The sequence below is a fragment of the Montipora foliosa genome, chromosome 3 (genome assembly GCF_036669935.1).
Source record: "Montipora foliosa isolate CH-2021 chromosome 3, ASM3666993v2, whole genome shotgun sequence".
NCBI lineage: Eukaryota > Metazoa > Cnidaria > Anthozoa > Scleractinia > Acroporidae > Montipora > Montipora foliosa.
This window is the reverse complement of record NC_090871.1, coordinates 67,680,015-67,700,014: the sequence shown is the minus strand read 5'-3', so window position 1 is coordinate 67,700,014 and position 20,000 is coordinate 67,680,015. Positions and strand designations below refer to the sequence as shown.

The following is a 20,000-nucleotide window of genomic DNA, read 5'->3' as shown; positions in this document are numbered from 1 at the left end:
CAGGCAGAAACGATAGGGCGACCTGGGTTGTTGGGTTTGTGAATTTTAGGCAAGAAGTAAATGCACGAAGTTCTAGGGGTGTTGATGATGAGATTAGTGGCAGTGTCCGGTAATTCTTGATTAACTATAAGATTTTGAATGGTGTCTTTGACAAGTTTTTGATTGTTGGAAGTGAGATCTTTAGGGATTTTGTTTTATGCCAAAATCCCTAAAGATCTCACTTCCAACAATCAAAAACTTGTCAAAGACACCATTCAAAGTCTTATAGTTAATCAAGAATTACCGGACACTGCCACTAATCTCATCATCAACACCCCTAGAACTTCGTGCATTTACTTCTTGCCTAAAATTCACAAACCCAACAACCCAGGTCGCCCTATCGTTTCTGCCTGTAGTTGCCCCACCGAACTCATTTCTAGCTACTTAGACAGGATTATGACGCCTATCGTCAAATCTTTGCCATCATACATTAAAGACAGTACACACGCACTGCAAATTTTCCGCGATTTCAATTTCTCCGGCCAAGACAAACTTATTTTCACCATGGACATTACATCTCTATACACAGTCATTCCTAATAGCGAAGGTCTTCAAGCACTTAAACACTTTTTCGATCAACGCACTGTCAAAGAACCTAGCTCGGAAACGCTCCTCCGCCTTGCCGAACTAGTTTTAACGCTTAATTGTTTTTCATTCGCCGGCAACTATTACAAACAAATTAATGGTGTAGCGATGGGCACAAGAATGGGACCTAGCTATGCCAATCTTTTTGTAGGATATGTTGAACACCAATTTTTTAGTCAGTACAACGGCCCCAAACCTGAACTCTACGGCCGTTACATCGACGACTGCATCGGCGCTATTTCATCCAGCAGAGAAGAACTCGATCAATTTATAACCTCCGTCAACTCTTTTCATCCGGCTCTTAAATATACCTGGGAAATTTCGGAAGCTTCATTGGCTTTTCTAGATATCAACGTTTCTATTAGAGGCAACGTGCTATGTACTAGTGTGCACTACAAACCTACTGATTCACACAGTTATTTGTTGTATTCATCGTCACATCCATCACATGTCAAGAACTCCATCCCTTATTCTCAATTTCTTAGACTTCGACGTCTATGTAGTGATGACTCCGATTTTTCCAGCAAATCAGAGGAGATGTGCCAGTTCTTCGAAAAACGTGGCTATCCTGCCTCTGTGGTCAAAGCGGGCCATCATCGCGCCCAACAATTTGATCGACAGTCATCACTACAAACGTCACAAAAAGATAAGAATGACAGAATTCCATTCACCCTCACTTTCCATCCTCATAATCACGCAGTCAAAAGCATCATTCTTAGTAATTTTAAATTACTCCAAAATGATCCCGAGACTGGTAGAATCTTTTCGCAACCTCCACTTATTTCATTCAAACGCGACAAAAACGTAGGCAACTTTTTAGTTAGAAGCGCGCTCAAAACTAACGAGCAACCCGGCACTTTCAAATGCGCGCGCTCACGATGCAAAACTTGTCTTTTCATTGTTAACACTAGCAGGGTATCGGGACCTAAGCGATCTGTTAAGATCACCGATCGTTTCACATGTACCTCCGCAAATGTCATTTATTGCATAACCTGCACGTTATGCAATAAATTTTACATTGGTGAGACAGGTAGACGACTAGGTGACCGATTCCGCGAACACCTTCGCGATGTTGAGAAGAATGACAAGGATGCATCCAAGCCAGTCGCTCGCCATTTTAATCTGCCTAACCACTCCAAAAAACACATGGCTGTCTGCGGCCTTTCCCTACATCTAGGTACGACGGAAAGCCGCAAGAATCTGGAACAAAAATTCATCTTTCAAATCGGCACCCTTAATCCTCACGGTATTAACGAACGCTTTTCATTTAACTAATATATTCCTATTTTTCACGTTGCCATGTTACCACCAATAGCGTAGCTCCTACTCTACTATAAAAACTACACGTAACCCATAATCCCTCGATTCGCTCTGACGAAGGGCTAACGCTCGAAACGTCAGCTTTTAGAATCTCTGTACGGTGGCCAATTTACATTATCAACTCCGTTGATAAAACCAAATTTTTGTACACTACAATGATAGACAATACCAAAACAATATCGTGCACTGTTAGAGATACATATTACGCCAGGACAGATCTGTTTCGTCGTACGAACGTGTGAGGACCTGTGAGCCAAAGGGCCTCTGCTGGTATGACTTCTTGGTGACCCCTTAAAATGGTCTGAATGACCCCCAAACTTGAAAAAAATTGTCTGGAACGGTGCACGTACCATAGGCAACCCAGAGTACCCTCAAAAAGGGTCTAGTTGCGATTGCGTAGAGAAGCCTGAAGTATTCAAGACTTCAACGGGGTTTGAACCCGTGACCTCGCGATTCCGGTGCGACGCTTTAACCAACTGAGCTATGAAGCCACGGACATTGAGAGCTGGTCATTTGTGGGTTATAATGTTCCCGTGAGAATGAATCAATGATGAAATGATATATGAAAGGGATCATATATGAACTGCGGATATGAAGTCAAGTAAAGCTATGATCCTCGCAGTTATGAACGCAATTATTGCAATTGCGTAGATAAGCCTGAAAAATTCATGACTTCATATCCGCAGTTCATATGTGATCCATTTCATATATCATTTCATCTTTACAAAGAAAGTTGTGCAAAACGGATATGCAGGTACCACGCAGGACTTAATTCCTTCCAAATTAGTATTATTAGGTTACAAGGGAGTTTTATTTTATGTAAGCGCAAGAGTCTCATATCTGACATTGCCTGTTTTCAGTTGCATTTTTGGTGGTTATGAATAATGAATGATGATCTATGATATTGCATTAATTAACATCCACTCTTTTGGTTTTTGAAATAATAATATACATCAAATTCACAGTTTAAGGCTCAAAAATTGAGGTCGGCACAGACTGGGCTCAAACATAAAGAGAAACTTACCAGTGCAGTTAAATCCTTGTCTTTCATTGAATTTTCCAGGAGGGCATACTAATTTTATTTCAGCAGGAAACAAAGAAGTAAACAAACAATGAACCTTAAAGTGCTAACAAAGGAAAGTTGGTGTGTCGTTTTCGTAATGAGGAATTGGTAAGTCCGTTGCTCTATTCTTAGGTGAACTTGAGCGGTACTAACTTGGGTTAATGGAACATGAGTAAATTTTGTTAAGTCCATAAATTGATTATTGAACACGAATTTAAAAACAAAAATGAACAAATTGGGTAACTTTACGTTAGGTGAAACGCTTTTCATCTCTCAAGTGCTAACAGTAGTTTGACGCGCCTTTTATATATGTGGATTATAATGACACCACGAATTTCGGAATAAGTCATGTGCAGTGCGTCGTCCAAGAGTTTTGGACTAGCGACAAGCGAATCCTCGAAGGGCGTGCCAAATTAGCCTTCTGTCATGTCACCACTGCTACCAAATCGGGTTTCATTATGACTGATCCATAGGATCAAATATGGAAAACAAGGTCTCAGAAAATCCTTTCACTTTTTCCTTGCAGCAAGAACAATCAATGTAATAAATGAGTCATACTAAAAAAAAAGTAACAAACGTACCTTGACATATACCTCCTGAGTTTTCCATGCCTTCCTTGCAAATACACCTGCCTTTCAGTTGACTGGTATTCCACTCACCATTGCTGTCACACAGAACAGTCAAATTACCTGATACTGGTTGCACAGAGTTTGGCGCACAACTTCCTTCCACGGAAATTGACTCCAGTTGAGAAAGTGTTTCCGGAAGAGAGACCAAACTGTCTGAAAGCGCTTTTCCAGGACAAACCTTATATGAGACCTTGACTGAATACAATATTCTACATCCACCTCGATCACGAAATCCAAGAACAATATATTTGCTTGTAACCTGAAGAGGCATTGTTAAAGTTTCTCTGTTGTCAGACAGACGGCTGATATTTGCAAATCTTCGATATAAAGTGTGGTTGCTGATAGGGTTTGGTATGTGATTAGCGTCCAGATGTGCATTTGATTCCAAGACATAAGCGTAAAATGAATTTCTGCAAAATTTGTATGACGGCAAACACTGACGTGACTTATACTCTATGGTGACATACAATCTTTCTTTGTCTCCCACTGGAATGAGACTGCTTCGTAACCAGTTGTTTAGCTCCTCGCTGTTATCAAAATTGCACACCGAGTATCTGTCCCTTCCACCAGATGGGTGATCCCACTGTATATATAGAGAAAAACAACAACGAATCATAAAACTCAATGCCTTTAAATTCAAAACAGAATGACAAAGAAATTAAAACTAGTTCTTTGCATGGTTATTGGAACAACTAGGACAACATCGAGCTTTTCTCGATCCGCATAATTGACTAATTAACAAATAATCCTTTGTATATAAAAATCATCATTGATCTTTCGGTGCGTATTCCTGGAGTCTTGGTCCAGAATCTGCATATTGTCCATAATCGGTCTTTTTGTGACCCCGTGTCCTGTTTGTATTTGGTATTGACGTAGGGCAGATTAACAGTGCCCCCGGTCCATGGACTTTTGATGTTCTAAAGTCCTCTCCCCCGGTGATCTTTCAGTCTCTCCAACATACACCTCCCGAAGGAGCAAGGATGGCACAGTCGGTTAGTGCGCGGCCTTGGTGCAAGAGGTCCTGAGTTCGATTCCCGGATCTCGCATCCTTGTTTCGACTCCTTTCCATTCCGTGTAGCTAGTAGCTTTAAATACCCGTAAAACGGAGCACTGATGGAGAGGGGGGAGTAAAATGAGCGCACCGTCGACCTCAGGTTTGTCAGTTGAATTACTGTTACGAGCTATCGACGTTAAATAAGGTCTACTTTACTCCCCACATTCCTCACGTCCGACTTTATAAATTACACCGCACTTCTACGAAACTGAGGCAGCTTTGTTCTGACTTTGTCCTCGTTCGCAGAGGTCAAGGTTACTCTGTGATCAAGATGGACTGAGAGGCATCTAAAATTTAGAGGTGAATACCTTTTTGCCTTATTTTGCTACTGATACAATGAAACTTTCACTTTCTTCTGGATTGTACTACGTTAGCAAATGAATCTGTTCAACGAAATTAAATATTCAAGTACAAAATGAACGATATAGGTCCCTGGTTAGTTGAAATATTGACAAATGGAGCATTGGGACCAGCGATATGAAACTCACAGCAAATAAAAACTATATCAACTACTTTTCTTAAGAAGTCCATAAGTGCACGGTAGGCTTTGCCCCACACCCAAAAAGGACATTTGTCGAGCGTTTACAACTTACCCCTCCAATGTGACCTGTAGCAGAGTCAAATGTCTCCCAGTTTGTCCAAGGGCATGTGTTAGGGCATCGCGGCTCTTTCAAAATATACTCTTGTTCTGATGATGCCAAAGCAATAAAATTGATGACAAGTACGGTGATCCAAAAAAGCTTCATACGAATTACGTGACCTACAAATGTTCAAAATTGATAACAAGTGAAGCAATACATGTACATAACGTCAAATGACTTTTATAAGTTCTAAGGAAAGACATAAAAGTTGGACAACCATTACATGTAGAAACAAAAATGATAAGGAAAACAAAGAATAATGTAGTCCTTGTTCAGATTGAACGTTAGTGACAACCACTTTGGCTAATGATGAGGAAAACTCCACCAGAACAGGACGATAGGCTATTAACCTCAAAGGAAGGACAAGAGAAAACGAAAAACCTAAACCTTTCGTTCTCATTGAATTTCATCAAACCATAATATTTTAATGCACAGGTTTTGGGCATGGGACTTGCACTGGCTACATCATCCCATCTCCACTTTCCTTTGCACACATACCCTCTCAGCATGAGGCATCGCCTTCCACGATGCAGCGGTACTAATAACAATAACTATTAATTATTATTGCAGTTTATGTAGCGCAAATTACAAAAATATATGATCAAATGCGCTTCACAAAAAATGTAATTATATAATAAAAATGTACATTAATAATAAAGACTAAATAATTAGAAATAAATCAATATTAACAAAACCCAGTAATTTCTTTAAAAGGATAAGAACACTAAATTACGGGGCAACAAATAAAAATCTCGGCTAAAGTGTTTAGTCTTGAGATCACGCTTAAAACTAGATTATAGAGTCCAAGCCAGTGATGTCACTTGGCAGACTATCACTATTCCAAAGGTACGGGGCAGCAGAGGAGAAGGCCCTTCCTCCAAGTGTAAGTAACATTTTGCCTCTTGGGGCCATCAGGAGGAGTTTTCGATTACACCTTAGTTCGTATTTAGTAGGAATTTATAAACTTATAAGCTTATAAATATAATTACTGAGGTACTATACCAGTGACCGCTTTGAAGCACAATAAAAGAATCTTAAATTATATGAGATACTTTCATGTATTTGGTAGCCTTTGCAACTGGAACAATAATGGTGTAATGTGGCTAAACTTAGGTTGTTTAAAGGTAAATCTAGCAGCCGCATTCTGAAGTCTTTGCAGCTTGTCAATTATAATTTGATGTAAACCTAGTTATAAAAGCGTGAAGTTAGTCTCTCGGTACAACCAATACAGTACTTAAGAAATCCAAATGATGTGAATTTGCGGGACATTTGTAATTTGTGCTTGGATTAGAAGAACTGATCGAAATCATTTTTGAGTTAAACGATGATAACATTGCACATATGTGCAAGAATACGGTGACAGATTATATAGATTCAATCATCAATAGTCCATAATTTCACTACATACTCAGTGCATAAAGAAAGAAGGACTCAATCACCAGAATAAGGCTCTAATGACAAGCTGAATCTGCCCTTTGGCAACCGGTTTCAAATCAATAGGGGATCCAAGATGTTATACCTTGCACCTGCTAAATGAAGAGTTTCTCTGAGGCCTTTCTAATTTGTGTCTGCTGTTGGTCAGAACCGTTGTTTGGCAATATAATGAATAGAAAAGGCTTCATGTGTGAAAATATTCAAATGTCAATAACAAATTTAAAAAATTCTGAATATGCTATCTAGCCTCTAGAGAATTGGGCGAGCATACATTGTACAGTTCGCCAACTTTTTAGTGTACAATATCGATTTTGTTTCGTTAGTTCAAATTTATGTATCTACCATATAATTAAAATTTGGTTTATCAACGGAGTTGATAATGTAAATTGACCACCGTACAGAGATTCTAAAAGCTGACGTTTCGAGCGTTAGCCCTTCGTCAGAGCGAAGGGCTAACGCTCGAAACGTCAGCTTTTAGAATCTCTGTACGGTGGTCAATTTACATTATCAACTCCGTTGATAAACCAAATTTTTGTATACTACTTCCCCACCGACGCAGCACCACAGTTTCTTTAGAAACTACCCTACCATATAATTAATTTGTCAAGGCTTGTTTGTAAATTTGTGTGACTGATCGAGGTAAAAATGGCGTTGCATGCACCATCCTACCAGTACCCGATCTAGACTGATTCCTATTGTAAAAAAATGGATTGGGATGTGTAACACAATATACTGGTAGCATCCCCTTTCACCGGCGCCTCCTGGCTCATACCGTGTTTACCGCGACGATTCAATGACTTGCCAGGGCACACACAGCTAAAACGGACATGAGCTTCCGCACCGAAACGATAAGCTCACACCAGTAGCTCTCCGGCTTACCTAATGAGATTTTTCACCGACATGATACGGCTGAGCTATAGCGAAGATATCGTTGACATCACCTATTGTCACTGATTAAAGTCCCAAATAGGGCCTCGTTGGCTGTCGAAACAAAGGGTCATTTGTTCGAATTACAGTCATCTCGCCGCCAGAGAACTCACCACGAAGGGTGATATCGCCACCAAGTCTCACGACGTTTAGCCAAATTCAGCGACTGGAAACTGGCAACCAAATCAAGCGTCGGAAACGTTAAAATAACAACTTAGAACATTGAACGAAGGTTTGAATATCACTGCAAATGCAAAAGGAGGCAGGGATGGGCAAAATTGAAGAAGATTAAAATGGATTGCGATTTGGAATTTGGAAAACAGTGCAGCCTAACAGTTTTTCAAAGTTCATCTCTATTGTTTGTAACTTTAATGATGTATGCGCGACAGACATTTTGTTGTCATGAAGCTTTCGTTGTGTTGTTTAAGGGTGAGAGGGGCGACTAAATGGTAAAACTCGCAAAACGAACTGCACTGCCGTGACACAGCCCCTGCTTTCTATTCTGGTGATATTCAAAGCTACTTTTTGTTATTAATCTATTTCTTCTTAATCCATGTTTTTCGTCATTAATTTTTTTACATCTGCAATTCTGTGAGTCCTATTTGCTGGAGCGAGTGTTTTGGAGGTCATTCTAAACAGACGAACGACTAGGATTAACAACAGAAGAGCCTTCCATTTATCGAAGTCGAATCACCTTTAGCAATGGAAGTCGGGTGTCCTTTTCACTGAAGACACGAAAGGTATTGTTGATTTCAAACGGACCACGAACGTCGAAGACTATCGATCGAAGTGCCTCCTATCCTATCCTATCCTATGATGGCCACCGGCTGTGATTGCTTATTGGTGATGAGTTCGCTGGTAATAGTAGCGAGTCTTCCTGGTGGCGAGATGACTCAGGATACCGTTTGTTCATGTGGTTGGTACATTTGAATGAGAAAAACAATGTTTCTAAACAGATATCTTCCCTATAAGAGGTAACCAGGATAAATTCGTCTTGCTATAAAACTAGGCCTACGGATGTCATGTAAACTTTCTCTCTCTCGGATATACAGTGGCTACGTAGGGCCTGGTTTTTAGGCATAGGGTGTTAGGGGTCTTAGGGCTCTTAGGGGTCTTCCTGTGTAATACAGAATGACTTCCGCTATGATTTTATCCCCTAAACCTTCCATATTTATGCACTGAATAGATGTGAGTCACGATAAAGCAAGAGCTGCATAATTCAATTGTGCTGAAAGGGTTTCGAAATCTTAAGGTATCAGCATTTTCAATATGGCATATTCATCATATCGAAACATTCTTACGCACAAGCTTGCTTCTATCTCGTTTCACCAACGCATAAGCATATAATTTAACCCGAAAAAAACATTTGGCAATCGGCAATATCCAACAAGGAAGAAGGATTCCGAATTTCACCTTCATGTAAAGCTCTTCACATCAAATAAGCGCCATAATCGTTCATTATTGTCCGTGTAAAATAAAAACAAAGGAACTACAGCAACGAACGATAGAGGAAATGACTGGAATGAACAAGTAATTATCGAAAGTTTCGCAATCCTATGACACCAAGCAACTGGAAAGCAAGGTCTATCAAAGATATCTGGCAGGATTGTCCGAACAACCAGTTATTTCCGCACAAACCTAATATACTTCTCGATCTTCTTTGAACTTCGAATAGCATTCCAATAATTTCATCTAAGTGTGAATATATACATCTTCTCTGAGATCGGCTCCATAATGTCAATCTTACCTCTGTCTTTTCAACCACAAGGAAGTTCAATGTTAAATCGTTTTTGCAGACGGTTTGGTAAGTGTGGGAATCTTGGTCGTCTAAATAAATGTTCTTTTACAGATGCAAATTTTATAATTGTGCATTCGCTACACGCTTCAGTGAAACTGTCAATATAAATCGTGAAAATGCAAAAACTGAATAACTATTAGTACGCAATGACCAAGGGTTGGTCACGCAGCGCAAGCACCTGAGAAGTGTCGCTACTGCTGAGTAAGTTAAATGAGCATTTTACACTTATTGTTCAGTGCTCTTCTAACTTATATAATAAGGATCCTAAATTAAATCGTGAAGGAATTAGGATACAAGGCTGGATAGGATCTTTGTTAGATGGTCCCTAATTCAACTTCATCACTTTTACTTTCTACGTTATCGCCAACCAGTTGCACCTTTGCCACTGTTGTATTTATTCGAAGCACATGACTAAGTATAAGGTAAGGTTGGTTCTTTCTTTCATTTTCAAATGAGGCCCATCATGTGTTTGCGTGCTCAGCAAACCTAGTGTTATTTCACTTTACGTTATTCAGAACAAGGAGAAACGGAATATGCAAGTTAAAAATGCTTGCTAGGCACGGCATTTTCATTCCTTGCCCAGTATCAAATACCGTTTTATGTTGCTCTCGTGATTTTCGTTTCTTACATTCCTTTATGGAGAGTGATAATAAATATCTGCCTTAACTTTTCTCATGTTTTAACCAACCACCGGTACCTGCTTGGTATTGTTGGAAGAGAACTTTTGAACTAGGTTCACGAGGACATTGGATGACGATTTTGAAAATCTCAACAAAACTTGGGAAAATGGCTATATTTTTATATATACAGGTAGTAGTTGGCTCGTAAATTGAATTAAGTGAATAAAAATAAAAATTTGGTAAGTTCCCGATATTGAAAGACGGAAGTATAGGAATGACACTCGAAATACAACGGTTTTTCTTCAAACCATAGTTTAACTATGTTCAAAAGAACAAATTGTTAGTTTAGTCTTGTTTATTAGTTTGTCTATTGTCTTTCTTTCTTCGTTTACTAGACTTTGTTTCATCAGCATTCGAGCAGTTTGATCACAAAACCATAAATGCTCGTAAAATATATTTTAAACATCTACAATTATTTCCTGTCAGTTTCGCACTTGAAGGAGGATGTCGCAATTACGCACGAACAACGTCATTTCTGGTGATAACGATGTGATTGCACAAAGTCCATCGTCCGTAGTATCTAAAGGCTGGTTTCCATATCATTGTTACGATAGCTACGATCGTTGTGATGGCTGAAAATATAGTTCGGCGATCGTAGCGATTGGTGGTTTTCATATCATCGCTGCGCTGTGATCGCTGAAGAGTGAATAGAAATCGAGGGGACCTGGGCCTAAAACATCGTTCGCACTATTCGTCAAATCGCCAGATGGCACGGATTTCTTATACCGATCAAAACTCTCCCGTCGCTGTTCTTGTGTTTTTGAACTTCGTCTCCGACTGATCAGGACTTAAGTCAAATTTCTCTCCAATTGCTGTCCAGCAGTTGATTTTCTTGTTCTTGCCCTGATATTTCTCTGCAAAATTGCATTCCCACGTCTTCCACAGAAGAGCCAAATCATACTCTTTCTCAGTGTTCGTTGTGGCAGCCATATTGAATCGCAGCGATCATAACGATCATATGGAAACGAGCTTCAAGAGAAAATGAGAACCTGAACCCAGGGGCCTGGGGTTCTCTTGTTTTACTGAGTTTATCTTTAGAGTGCTTGAAGACGTTTACTACTAGTCGATGAGAATGTGGTCATGATTTTCTGAGTACTAATTATCCTTGTGGATTTCTTTTACCAGCATGAGGTTCCCCGGCAAAATGTTGTAATACTGTACCGCAAATTTTCACAACATTCTTTAACTGTTGGCGCACTTTATAGACCAACCCTTTGTTTGCCCCAGTTCTCGTAGCTAATTGGGTAGTCATTTCTCGCAAAGACCTCATTTATGAATGGCGGCCGTTTTAGCTTTCTTTTCCCCTTGGCGAGTTAGGCGACAAAGTCTGTCAGCATGTCCCGGCTAAACGGGAGTATTGGTAGGCTACTCAAAGATAAGACGATAGCCGTGGTTATGAAATAAGGTCTTTGCAAATTAGTTAGGAAATGTATATATGAAGTGCGATAGAAACGATCCTCGCACTCATCTGGACAACTGAAGCAATTTTCTCTTATAGACAACGTTGAAGCCGCCTGAATTTTACAGATGTCTTTTTGGGGAAAATTGCTATCTTTCGTCTAAAAGCCGCACTTTAAATAGACATTTCTTTCATTCATCAGTCCTTTCACGGGAACCGCATGAGCCCAACAAATTGACCTGCTCCCAACTGTGTGGCCTCATAGCTCAGCTCAGTGGTGCAGCATCGCATCGGCATCGCAGAGGTCTTGGCTTCGAATCCCGTATGAAATTTTCAGGTGTCTATATAAGAGACAATTGCTTAAATTACCCAGATACAAATTAGTTACCCATTATATCACCAAAAGGTGTCGTAAATAAAGGAAGATCATGTAAAATATTCTCAACCAATTTTCTTCCTTCACTCAAATATTGAATTATATACAATCACGTGACCATTACAATTATTGTTAAACGTTTTGTGACATCCAAAATCTGAAATATGAAAGAACATTTGTCTCCGTTATAGAAAAACAAAAAAATTCGACGCCCTGTTTCAAATATATAAGTCATATTTCATTAAATCTCGTTTATACAGCAGTAACATCTTGTTATAAAAAAAATATTCGTTTTCGAAATATGTGTGGGAAAATCGACTTTCACCTTTACCAGCAACGGTGAAGTTAATGGCTAAAAATTGACCTTGAATAACGAAAAAAAGAACAAAATCTACATCAATAGTTCATTTCAGTTGGATCAAATATTTTCTTGAAAGCATATTCCTTGCTGTTACATGGTAGATAATTGAATCTATTATTTGAATCAATTTATATTAATTTATCATTCTCAGTCAGCATGTAAAAGTTAACGATAAAAGCGAACGACGTTTCTGCGTCCTCTTGAAAATGTATTCAGCATGATGATTCTTAAAATGTGGCTAAATGCGAAGGTAAAAGGAAACATCTTTAAAACAATTATGGGATCCAGCACCTATGACTCCTACAACTGTATTAAATTGGTGCTTCGTTGGCATCCAAACCCTGATTAACCGAGTGTCCCTTCATTGCTTTTATGCTTTTGCTAATCTTATTTCTGTGACCAATCAGCTGGATTCCCATTTTTCTCAGCTCTCTATCCCCGAGCCCAGTGACCTTGTCCAAGCTATTGATGTTTGCAGCGACGAAGACGTCAACGTACTTTTCCATGCTAATGTATTGGAGCCATTCATCGACGGACTGAAATTCCTTCTGAGTTTCAGCCTTGGTTCTATAAAACAACCAAGAGAGACGGGTCATAAGTTTGTTCAGAAGGGCAAGAAGAAGGGAACGTATCTAGGGGGACCCGAGTCATTTTCTGCCGAGAAACTTTCAGTATTTTTTCCCTTTCTCAAAAACTGATTTCATCATTTTGGTTTGAAGTGACATGAGTACGATTTTCTTGAACGATGTTGAAAGATGTTGACTACTGGGGTGGGCAAACTGTTTCAACACATCTTTCAACAGCTTCGAACCACGAGAGGCCCGGTATTCGGTCCCGAGCTGCAGCCGCGGTTGTTACTACGGAAACTAATCGGTCTTGGGACTTACAATGGTCCCAAGAGAAAACAAAAGCAATGCTTATGCAAAATTTGGGAGGACAAACAAAAAGTATTATGGTATTTTCCGAAGTGGCCTATTTCGCGATATTAACTGTAAAAATCGCAAAATTTAAGTGACGCGGGCAGTAAGTGTCGCGAACATAACATACGCGAAAATTAAGTGGCTTACGTTATGTCAATACCCAAGTAAGAACGAGTTTGTTACCACTGAAACGTTTACAAAATCATATTTTCACTGTTCTGAGGCAATGACTTGGTCATCCTCATCGCTATTGCTTTCTATCTCCTCTCCGGGCGGCACTTCTATTGTACAGTCTTTAAACTGTCCATTAACTGGCTCCTTGTAATGCTGTTCCACTGGATGGTGGCCAAGAAATTATTACTCTTCTGCCTTTGTGCTAATCTACCTCACTAGCCTCGTTTTGGAACAAAAAATAATTCTGTTGAATTTTGTTCGAGCTAACGAGGCTAGTGAGCATGATTACCACAAAGACAAAAGCATAATTACTTAGCCGCCAGTTATGAATACGATCTTTGGCTTCCATGTTCTTTGAAGATGTTTCCATTATAACTGTTGCCACTACTGGAACTTCCGAAAGCTACTTGTTTATGAATGTCTGCCTTAAGCTATCGGTTTTGAAACCAATACATGCAACTTGGTTGGTGGAAATGTCACAGTATAACTTTTTCACCAGCGCAGAGGGAAAGGTTCATGTCTTGAAAGGATGGGAGAAGGCGGGAAAGAAGGGTGTATTAAGTGGAAGGGAAGTATTACCGCCATTGTATTATTGCCAATGAAATGAAAATTGGGTATTACTCAAAAACGCGAAATTAAAGTGATTCAAAATATAAAATTTTCGCAAAGTCGCGAAATTTAAGTGTCGCGAAATAAACAAGTCGCGAAAATTTCATGTAATAAGGTAGCTTTAAGGTTGAATTGATTACCAGAACTCAATGTTACTTTCAGCGCATGAGAAGACATTTAGTAACATCAATGTATTTTGACTTACATCTCTGAAGCTGGTAATAAATCGCTACTGAAGGCTTCTGGAGAACCAAGTAATTCATCAATGCGCGTGACGATATCAGAAAACTTTAGCCTTTTGTTTTTGTCCGAGTCCCAGCAGTTTAGCATCAAGTCGTGAACAACCTTTGGACAACTCTTAAAGAAAAAGAAATAGTAATCAGAATTCAGTGGGTGTCAGGGTGGCTTGGTGGTTATCTATCAGGCTTCCCACCGCAGCGAGCCGGGGTTCAACTCTGGCCCCGGCTGGCAAGTGGGCTGAGTTTCAGTCGATCTCAGCCTGACTGGAGGTTTTTCTCCGGGTACTCCAGTTTTCCTCCCTCATAAAAGAAGACTCACAGCAAATTAACATCTAGCTGTGGTGCTGTGCTCCGACATCAAACATGGACTGAGCAGCGGCAGTCTGAGGCGCCTTCGTATGCTTTTACCCCGATATCGTGAGCTGCGCCCTGTCACAATTCAGTCCCCAATACAATAAGAAAAGGGTGATTAGCACTGCCAGTTATTGTTATTTGAACAAGTATTCAACACTATTGAAATTAAAAACAAAGAGTACTGAACTGCAAGGCAATGGAATACTTAATAATAGATCGATCGGCAATGATTTTCGTTTTTATTTCCAGCCCAACTTCACCATTTGATGTCAGTATTGTCACGTTAATTTTGTTACGCAAGACTTACCATTGGAGGTGGAAGTCGATATCCAGTTTTCACTCGATTAATAACCTTGGGGAATTCAAAAGGGAAAGGTCGTTAAGATGAAATATATAATTAGTAGAATTACATAGGTGATTATTAAAAATTGTCTGCGCTGATTTTATTGCACTTGAGGTGATTATTACACGATAATCACCTAAGCGTTTCCTTTTTTTTTTAAATGGCCGCAAGCCGTTTTGTCGAGGTGACAGACGAAGAAATTAATTGTTTCAATGGGAAAGTACGGCCTAGAAAAAGTTTCTCTGAATCGAAAGAGGGTAAATTGTATTGATATTTGCTCCACCATCAGAACAGATTTACCTCCTGGTCGTTAACAAAGATTTTCAGATAATCTGTAAATCGCAGTTATTGGAGCGTAACGTTGTTAAGAGCCAAACAGGGTTGGCTATCGTCCTACAAGCAACTTATGCTATGCAACGAGACATGAATCTACAATAGTGTTTGGTCTTTGTTGTCTTGAAAGTACAATAATTCAGTTCAGCTGAATGTTTTCTTTGTTGTCGGGTACGTTTGCAACATTCGTTCTGTGTGGCCAAAACTAATAAATACTTCCACTCATGTCTCGTTTTACGAAACGCGTGTTACTGCAACGCTTAGTACGCTATTCCTCATTGGCTTGGTTTTAGTGATATGTCTTGCTATAAAAGTCGCATTGTGAGTTATGCAATATCATGTACGTTTCGTTTGCGTTTTTTTACCATGGCTCGCTCAAGTGCTGCATCGAAGTCTACGAAATCTCGCCGGAGAAGCTTGGAAAATCTGTCCGCTCGCTCTATCAGAGGAAGTTCTTCGCCTTCGCCTCCAGGCATTCAACCTCACAATTACGGGAAGGAAAGCCGAGTTGATGCGCCGTTTGAAAGCCACCACCCATGCCAGGATTGGCGCCACTCCTTGCCCCAACACATCAGTTAAACGAGTTCAAGCCGATAAAAACGGGTCAGCCAAGAGATCTACGCGTACCGTTCCAGTCGAACCAACAAACGAAGAAGACTCGGATCACAAATCTCCGGGCGACGATTCAGAAGCGGAACCTTTGCACGAGTTCTTTGCCGGCGACGAGCCCTTAGCCTTGGATATCGAGGGAGAGCAGTCCCTGGGTCAACCAAGTACCGCCAATTTTACTCCCGATCAGCTGGCCACCATCGAAAGCACAGTAAAGGCGTTTTTAGATCGAACACTGCAAAGTTATTCCTTCGCCGTGAATCCATCGTTCCTTGGAGCCACTCCTTAGTATCCTGGACTCCAAATAGGCCACCTGGAAACGCCACCCCGCTTGGCCTTCACCGACACTTGGATCGAAGTTTGGAGGACACAGTTTTACGGAGTGAGTACATTGATTCACCGTTTTGCTCCCCGATTCACTCGCTCGGCCCCAGGTCCCTGAGTGGCATTTGCGGCTGGAAGACTCCCCGGTTACCATAGTGCGCAAACGCAAGCCTGTTGTTGATTCGTTTTGCAAATGGATTGACACGTCGTCCCCAATGCAGAAAGCACCCCTTGTACCATCCCGTCTTCTGTAATGACCCTTTAAGGGCTCCACTACGCAAACTGGAGTTTTGGCTTGGTCTACCAAACGCACGTATATGTTACAGGTAAATTTGAAATTCAGGTTGAAATGATTACAACCTAGGTAAATTTAATTTTAAACTAGGTTGAAATTGAAAGTAGGAAACATCAACAAAAAGTCCATCCATTGTTAGCAAGTACAAATCGGTACTGGAAGTAAGGGGATGTGGTAAGCGTACGGTTTCCATGAGTTAGTATGTAAAAACGCCTTTGGTTGTTATTAAGTCTAAGCACTGATTTTAAATGGCTAGCATTAAGGTTGGGGTTAGGCATACTGTGCACGATTACCAATTCTGCTTTTTAATCTCAGAGCAGCAGAAAAACAAAACCTTGTTTAATAAGAATTACCTTCATGTGACTTTGTTTTATTTTTATTTTTCTGGTTTTTGAAAGGAAAAAGACATCCACAAAATGTAATTTGTGATAATCCTAATTAGCATAAATTGATATTTTGCCGTCACGTAGCAGAGGCCTGGTTGTGAGTGGCAGGCGCTTGGAGTACCACGTGATCGTGGTTTGTATTTGGCGACCATTTAGCGAGTGAGGCCAGGAACCCATAACCCGGAGCCTACAACTCTACTGTGTTCGTGTAACGGCGTTTTCACAGACCGATTTATTTTTAGATTGAATTTCTCGAGAATGAGACTCCCACAGGAGCCCGATGACCAATTACAAGAAATTAAGCTGACGTCATAGGGTCACCGAACCGGAACTGCCTTTGTTTTTTGACCGAGTTCGCGGGAAGGGCTAGTCTAAAAATAAACCTACTTGTGAAAACGCCGTTTCACAGACGCTGTATGGAAGTTGCACGCTCCAGATGGGCTCCTGGTGAGGCATTCTACGGTCTGCCTTCGCCGCGTGCACAAGTCCTGTTTGGTTCTCCTGTTGGATGATGCCGAAGTCAAGTAGTTCGTTTCCCAAAGCAATTGAGAGTTTTTCTCTCACAGTTTAGTGCTATCGTTTCTACGTCTACCTTGGACCTGAAACGTTCAAGCGATTCAGTTGCCCCCGAGAGCTTTGACAGGAATTGAGAGGTTTAGGAGAAACAATCTGCCATTCTTTAAAAAATCGAGCAACGAAGAGATTGATTGTTCAGAGGATCTAAAAGTAAGTTAGTGACTTGAGTTCCTCTCACATTTATGGCTTACTTAACCTACTACCTAATGAATAACAAGACCGTTTACTATAGTTCATCTTCAATTTGAATTTTTTGGAGTAGAAAGGTCACACAACATTGAGAAAGTGATCAGGGAACGAAGAACTTGGTAAGGTTGTCTATTTCTACTTCATACACGTCATATCCAAGATGGCGCTCTCCAAGTCACGAAAGAGGCACTTTCAAAGTGCGCTTGTCACAATCTAACAGGGAACTGGACCAAACAACAATTATTTTCGGATTCCTGGGGAAAAGGTTTAGTAATTTAGAGAACGTTTTTCTAGACCGTACCTTCCCTTTAAAGAAAATGCATATTTTTTCATATAATCACTTATCCAACTATACTAAAACAATTATCGACCTCGCTTTCGGCGAATAATTGAAAACAGAACATGAAATGTGATATGTACTTGTTATTAATCCTACCAACCCTTACTTTATCCCCTAAAAATGCGCTATCTACATCTCCTCGCTAACATCATCACCTTAAGTTAAATTCGCATGTCGGTCTTATTCCCTTTTTTTCTTCCGCTCTGTGGCGTGAATTTCACTTGACCTTACCGTTATAAAACTCAGGTTATCAAAAACTTGTACGCAATATGCCTGAAGTTAGAAAATTATCTTTACTACATACGTCATAATTGTTCCATTCCCAGTATGGTCTATCAGCAAATGACATGATTTCCCATAGCAAGATACCATAACTCCAAACATCACTAGCTGAGCTGAATGTTCGATGTTGTAGCGCCTCTGGTGCAGTCCAACGAACGGGAATTTTGCCACCCTGTGTATAGAAATAGTATTATCACTACGATAGTGGAACGTAATGTGATAACACAGTTCGCAAGTTAAGTTTTACTTTTGGGAAAGGGGTTGATGTCACATTCTTGGTATTAAAGTTGTCGTACCCGCAAAATTTATGGGGGAGTCAAACTGGACATATACTAATAGAGGCGAAGAGTTGCTTCGGGCAACCCACGAACTGGAGGAAGTAGCTGGGGTATTCATGATTCTCAAGCACATTCTCTCAACTTAGTTTAATCCTATGCGTATGCTACTAGCTAAAACTTCAAAATCCACTATCATGATGTTTATTGGTAGCTAAGTATGTTTTTGGTGTACCTGTGTCTCGTACTCCGATTCCGGGTTGTCATCAGCCAGTTCCCTTGAAAGACCAAAGTCTGATACCTTGCACGACATGTTATCACCGACAAGAATGTTACGAGCAGCGAGATCCTTAATCAGGAAAAAGGGCATGAGTACAGATCACAACTTATAAAAATCCTTTTATGATAGAATTTAAGTTTACATACGCGGTGAATAAAATTCATCTCAGAAAGATAGACCATTCCACATGCTACGTCCTTTGCCATTCCCAACAACTGTGTGGTTGACAACTCTCCCTTTCGACTCTAAACAAGGCAAAGAAACAGACATGATTAATCATGTGATGGAACAAAAAGCAAGCTTCACATTTGTATCTCCTTCTTTGGCGGAATTCAGTTGCAACAAGTCCCAGGAAACAAAGATTATCATTCAGAAGGGGATTCTTGTCAAAAAATGAAAGTCATTTAACATTATTTCAGTAATAACAATACCTTTAAAAAGTAATCCAATGATCCGTTTGCCAAGAATTCTGTGACGATCATCATCGGCCTACCTTTATTACAAAAAAGCGAATTAAAAAAAAAAACAAAAAAACAAAAAAAAGCAAATCAAAAGGTATATTCAGAAACTTTGATGATGATGCATAAGACTGTTGACGGAAACTGCCTTTAAAAAAAATTATTCAGTTCTCTGGAGGTAATCGTTGCAATCAAACCACATTTGCATGCAAGAAACCAGGCCAGTCACTTGTATCTCGTAATCATTTTAAGTTTGGGCTTCGGATAGTGCATAAACCTATGGAATATGCAATGAAGGCAAATGCATAATAAATCTATAATTGCAAGCTCATTTTAGTAATTGATATGCGTATGGACACTTTTCATTGAGCATGTATAGTATAGTATAGTATAGTATAGTATAGTATAGTATAGTATAGTATAGTATAGTATAGTATTATCCATCATCCATCATCTCAATTTTGTAAATTTGGGAACGAACACAATGTAAATGACGTTACACTGCCAAGGGAGGAAAGGAATTGAACAAAACATTCTCAGTATAAATTTTTTATCAGTTTATCATACGTTTACCTAGATTTTGTACGCACCAGGAAATCTTGATGTCCAATATTATTTATCCATAGTTGTCTTGAAGTCAAATGAAAGAACCCTTTCCGAAAAAAAAACCCTACAAGGACCGGAAATTTGGATCTACGGCCAATTAAG

The 20,000-nt window shown here is 39.9% G+C and overlaps 2 protein-coding genes and 1 long non-coding RNA gene across 10 annotated transcripts in view; 1 reads left to right on the top strand and 2 right to left on the bottom strand.

Annotated features, from left to right (window-relative positions):
• The window catches only part of LOC137998080 (ephrin type-A receptor 4-like), a 127,894-nt gene that overhangs the window by 23,345 nt on the left and 84,549 nt on the right, over positions 1-20,000 (bottom strand). The window contains exons 1-4 of one of the 3 annotated variants that reach the window (XM_068844495.1): positions 9,440-9,586; positions 5,284-5,450; positions 3,589-4,219; positions 2,969-3,016 (exon numbers count right to left, since the gene is read on the bottom strand). The exons of the other annotated variants lie outside the window; for them this stretch is intronic. Coding sequence (XP_068700596.1) covers positions 2,969-3,016; positions 3,589-4,219; positions 5,284-5,436 — 832 coding nt within the window. The 5' untranslated portion in view covers positions 5,437-5,450; positions 9,440-9,586. Of the gene's footprint in view, positions 1-2,968; positions 3,017-3,588; positions 4,220-5,283; positions 5,451-9,439; positions 9,587-20,000 lie in introns of those variants that run through there. 3 annotated transcript variants of the gene reach the window in all.
• LOC137998082 (uncharacterized) overlaps positions 9,631-20,000 on the top strand; it is a 25,188-nt gene continuing 14,818 nt past the window's right edge. For all 4 annotated transcript variants that reach the window (XR_011122652.1, XR_011122653.1, XR_011122650.1 and 1 more), the window contains exon 1: positions 9,631-9,691. This is a non-coding gene — a long non-coding RNA (uncharacterized lncRNA). The remainder of the gene's footprint in view (positions 9,692-20,000) is intronic.
• LOC137998079 (ephrin type-B receptor 1-B-like) overlaps positions 9,931-20,000 on the bottom strand; it is a 29,295-nt gene continuing 19,225 nt past the window's right edge. For all 3 annotated transcript variants that reach the window (XM_068844491.1, XM_068844490.1, XM_068844492.1), the window contains 7 exons: positions 19,266-19,327; positions 18,981-19,079; positions 18,790-18,903; positions 18,302-18,451; positions 14,910-14,954; positions 14,215-14,366; positions 9,931-12,873 (listed from right to left, as the gene is read on the bottom strand). In XM_068844491.1, the coding sequence (XP_068700592.1) occupies positions 12,618-12,873; positions 14,215-14,366; positions 14,910-14,954; positions 18,302-18,451; positions 18,790-18,903; positions 18,981-19,079; positions 19,266-19,327 (878 nt within the window). In that variant the 3' untranslated portion in view covers positions 9,931-12,617. The remainder of the gene's footprint in view (positions 12,874-14,214; positions 14,367-14,909; positions 14,955-18,301; positions 18,452-18,789; positions 18,904-18,980; positions 19,080-19,265; positions 19,328-20,000) is intronic.